Source organism: Chelonoidis abingdonii, chromosome 4 (assembly GCF_003597395.2).
Source record: "Chelonoidis abingdonii isolate Lonesome George chromosome 4, CheloAbing_2.0, whole genome shotgun sequence".
Taxonomy (NCBI): domain Eukaryota; kingdom Metazoa; phylum Chordata; order Testudines; family Testudinidae; genus Chelonoidis; species Chelonoidis abingdonii.
In genome coordinates this window covers 495,768-497,473 of record NC_133772.1, presented here as the reverse complement: position 1 = coordinate 497,473, position 1,706 = coordinate 495,768, and the positions used below count along the sequence as shown (strand labels likewise).

Genomic DNA, 1,706 nt, shown 5'->3' with positions numbered 1-1,706 from the left:
CAGAGCTCCCATCGTCCTGATGCCCCCCACCTCTGCTCCCCTTCCCCAGGGTGCCTCATAGCCACTGGGGTCCCTGCCCCCGCCTCTGCCCCCCTTCCCTGAGGTGCCCCATAGCCCCTGGGGTCCCACCCCCACCTTTGCCCCCTTCCCTAGGGTGCCCAATAGCCACTGGGGAGCCCCATAGCCCTGGGGATCCCCACTCCCCCTTCACCCCCCTTCCCCGGGGTGCCCCATAGCCCCTGGGGCCCTGCTGCCCACCTGAGCCCGATGGCCATGGAGCGCATGGCAGCCCCGCAGCCGGTGGCACTGGGGTTGAAGGGGATCCGGTACCCGGCCGGCTCGCCCGGGCGCAGCTGGGACGTCCCTGGGGGGAGACAGAGTGGGGGTCACTCAAACATCCTGCAGGGTCCCCAAAATAGCACTCCCCCTCCCGGCCCTGGCCCTCCCACACCCAGCCCAGGTATGCACAGCCCACAACCTCCCATGTGCCCTGGGGACCCCCCCATACTCCCCCCATGTCACAGGTGTGGGGGCTGCTGGGCTGCGGAGGGCATGTGGGGCAGCTGGACGAGGCAGTGGAGGGGGCCCCAGGAGGCAGCTGGGGGTTGGTGGGCACGGGGGGTCCCAGTGCCCAGGGGGTGCCAGGCATGGGGGGCCCAAGTGCCCAGTGGGTGCTGGGCGTGGGGGGGGACCCCGTGCCCAGGGGGTGCCAGGCATGGGGGGATGCACCCCTACCGTACCCAGGATGCTGGTGGGGCCGGGTTTCCGCCCCTCCATGTCACCCATCGCTGCCACGTAGCCTCGTGCCAGCTCCTGCAGCAATGGCTTCCCCTCCAGTCCTGGGGGGGCAGAGAGAGGGGTCGGTCTGGGGCCTCTCCAGCCATCACAGAGACCCCCAGCCACTCTCCTTCCCCACCCCCCGACACCCCAACTTCCTCAGCTGGCTCCCACGGGCAGCATTGTCACAGCTCCTTTTCTTTCCCCCTGCCAGGATCTGTGCCCCTCATTCCCACCCCCCAGATTTCTGCCCCCTATTTCCTCCCCCAGATCTGTGCCCCCCATTCCCTCCCCCCTAGATCTGTGCCCCTATTTCCTCCCCCAGATCTGTGTCACCTATTCCCTCCCCCCAGATCTGTGCCCTCCATTCCCTCCCCCTAGATCTCAGCCCCCCATTTCCTCCCCCAGATCTGTGCCCCCCATTCCCTCCCCCTAGATCTGTGCCTCCTATTTCCTCCCCCAGATCTGTGCCCTCCATTCCCTCCTCCTAGATCTCAGCCCAAAAAAAAAAAGAAAAAAAGAGAAAAAACAGAGTAAAAAAATGAAGGGCTTTGTGGGGGGGTTTTAAAAAGCAAATGTGGGGTGGGGGCCGTCGGCTCCATGGAGCTGTGATGTGTGGGGGGGGTGGCTGCGGGGCCGGGGAGCCTGCGTAGATGGGGTGGGGGCTGTTGGGGGCGGGGGGCTGGTAGATGGGGTGGGCTGGCCCATGGAGCTGTGTGTGTGTGGGGGGCTGGCTGCCTGGGGCCGGGGGCTGCGGGTAGAGGGGGGTGGGCTGGCTTCCATGAAGCCGTGTGTTGGAGTGTGGGGGGCTGGCTGGCTGGGGGCAGGGGCTGCGTAGGTGGGGTGGGGCTGCTGGCTGGGGCGCGGTGGGGCTGGGTAGATAGGGGTGGGGCTGGCTCCATGGAGCGCTGTGTGGGTGGGGGCCGGTA

The 1,706-nt window shown here is 67.2% G+C and overlaps 1 protein-coding gene across 1 annotated transcript in view; it reads right to left on the bottom strand.

Annotated features, from left to right (window-relative positions):
• Nucleotides 1–1,706, bottom strand: part of LOC116831516 (ADP-ribosylhydrolase ARH1-like) — a 6,199-nt gene that overhangs the window by 1,825 nt on the left and 2,668 nt on the right. Inside the window, exons 2-3 of the mRNA XM_075064673.1 lie at nt 741–935; nt 159–364 (exon numbers count right to left, since the gene is read on the bottom strand). Of these exons, the coding sequence (XP_074920774.1) occupies nt 159–364; nt 741–935 (401 nt within the window). The remainder of the gene's footprint in view (nt 1–158; nt 365–740; nt 936–1,706) is intronic.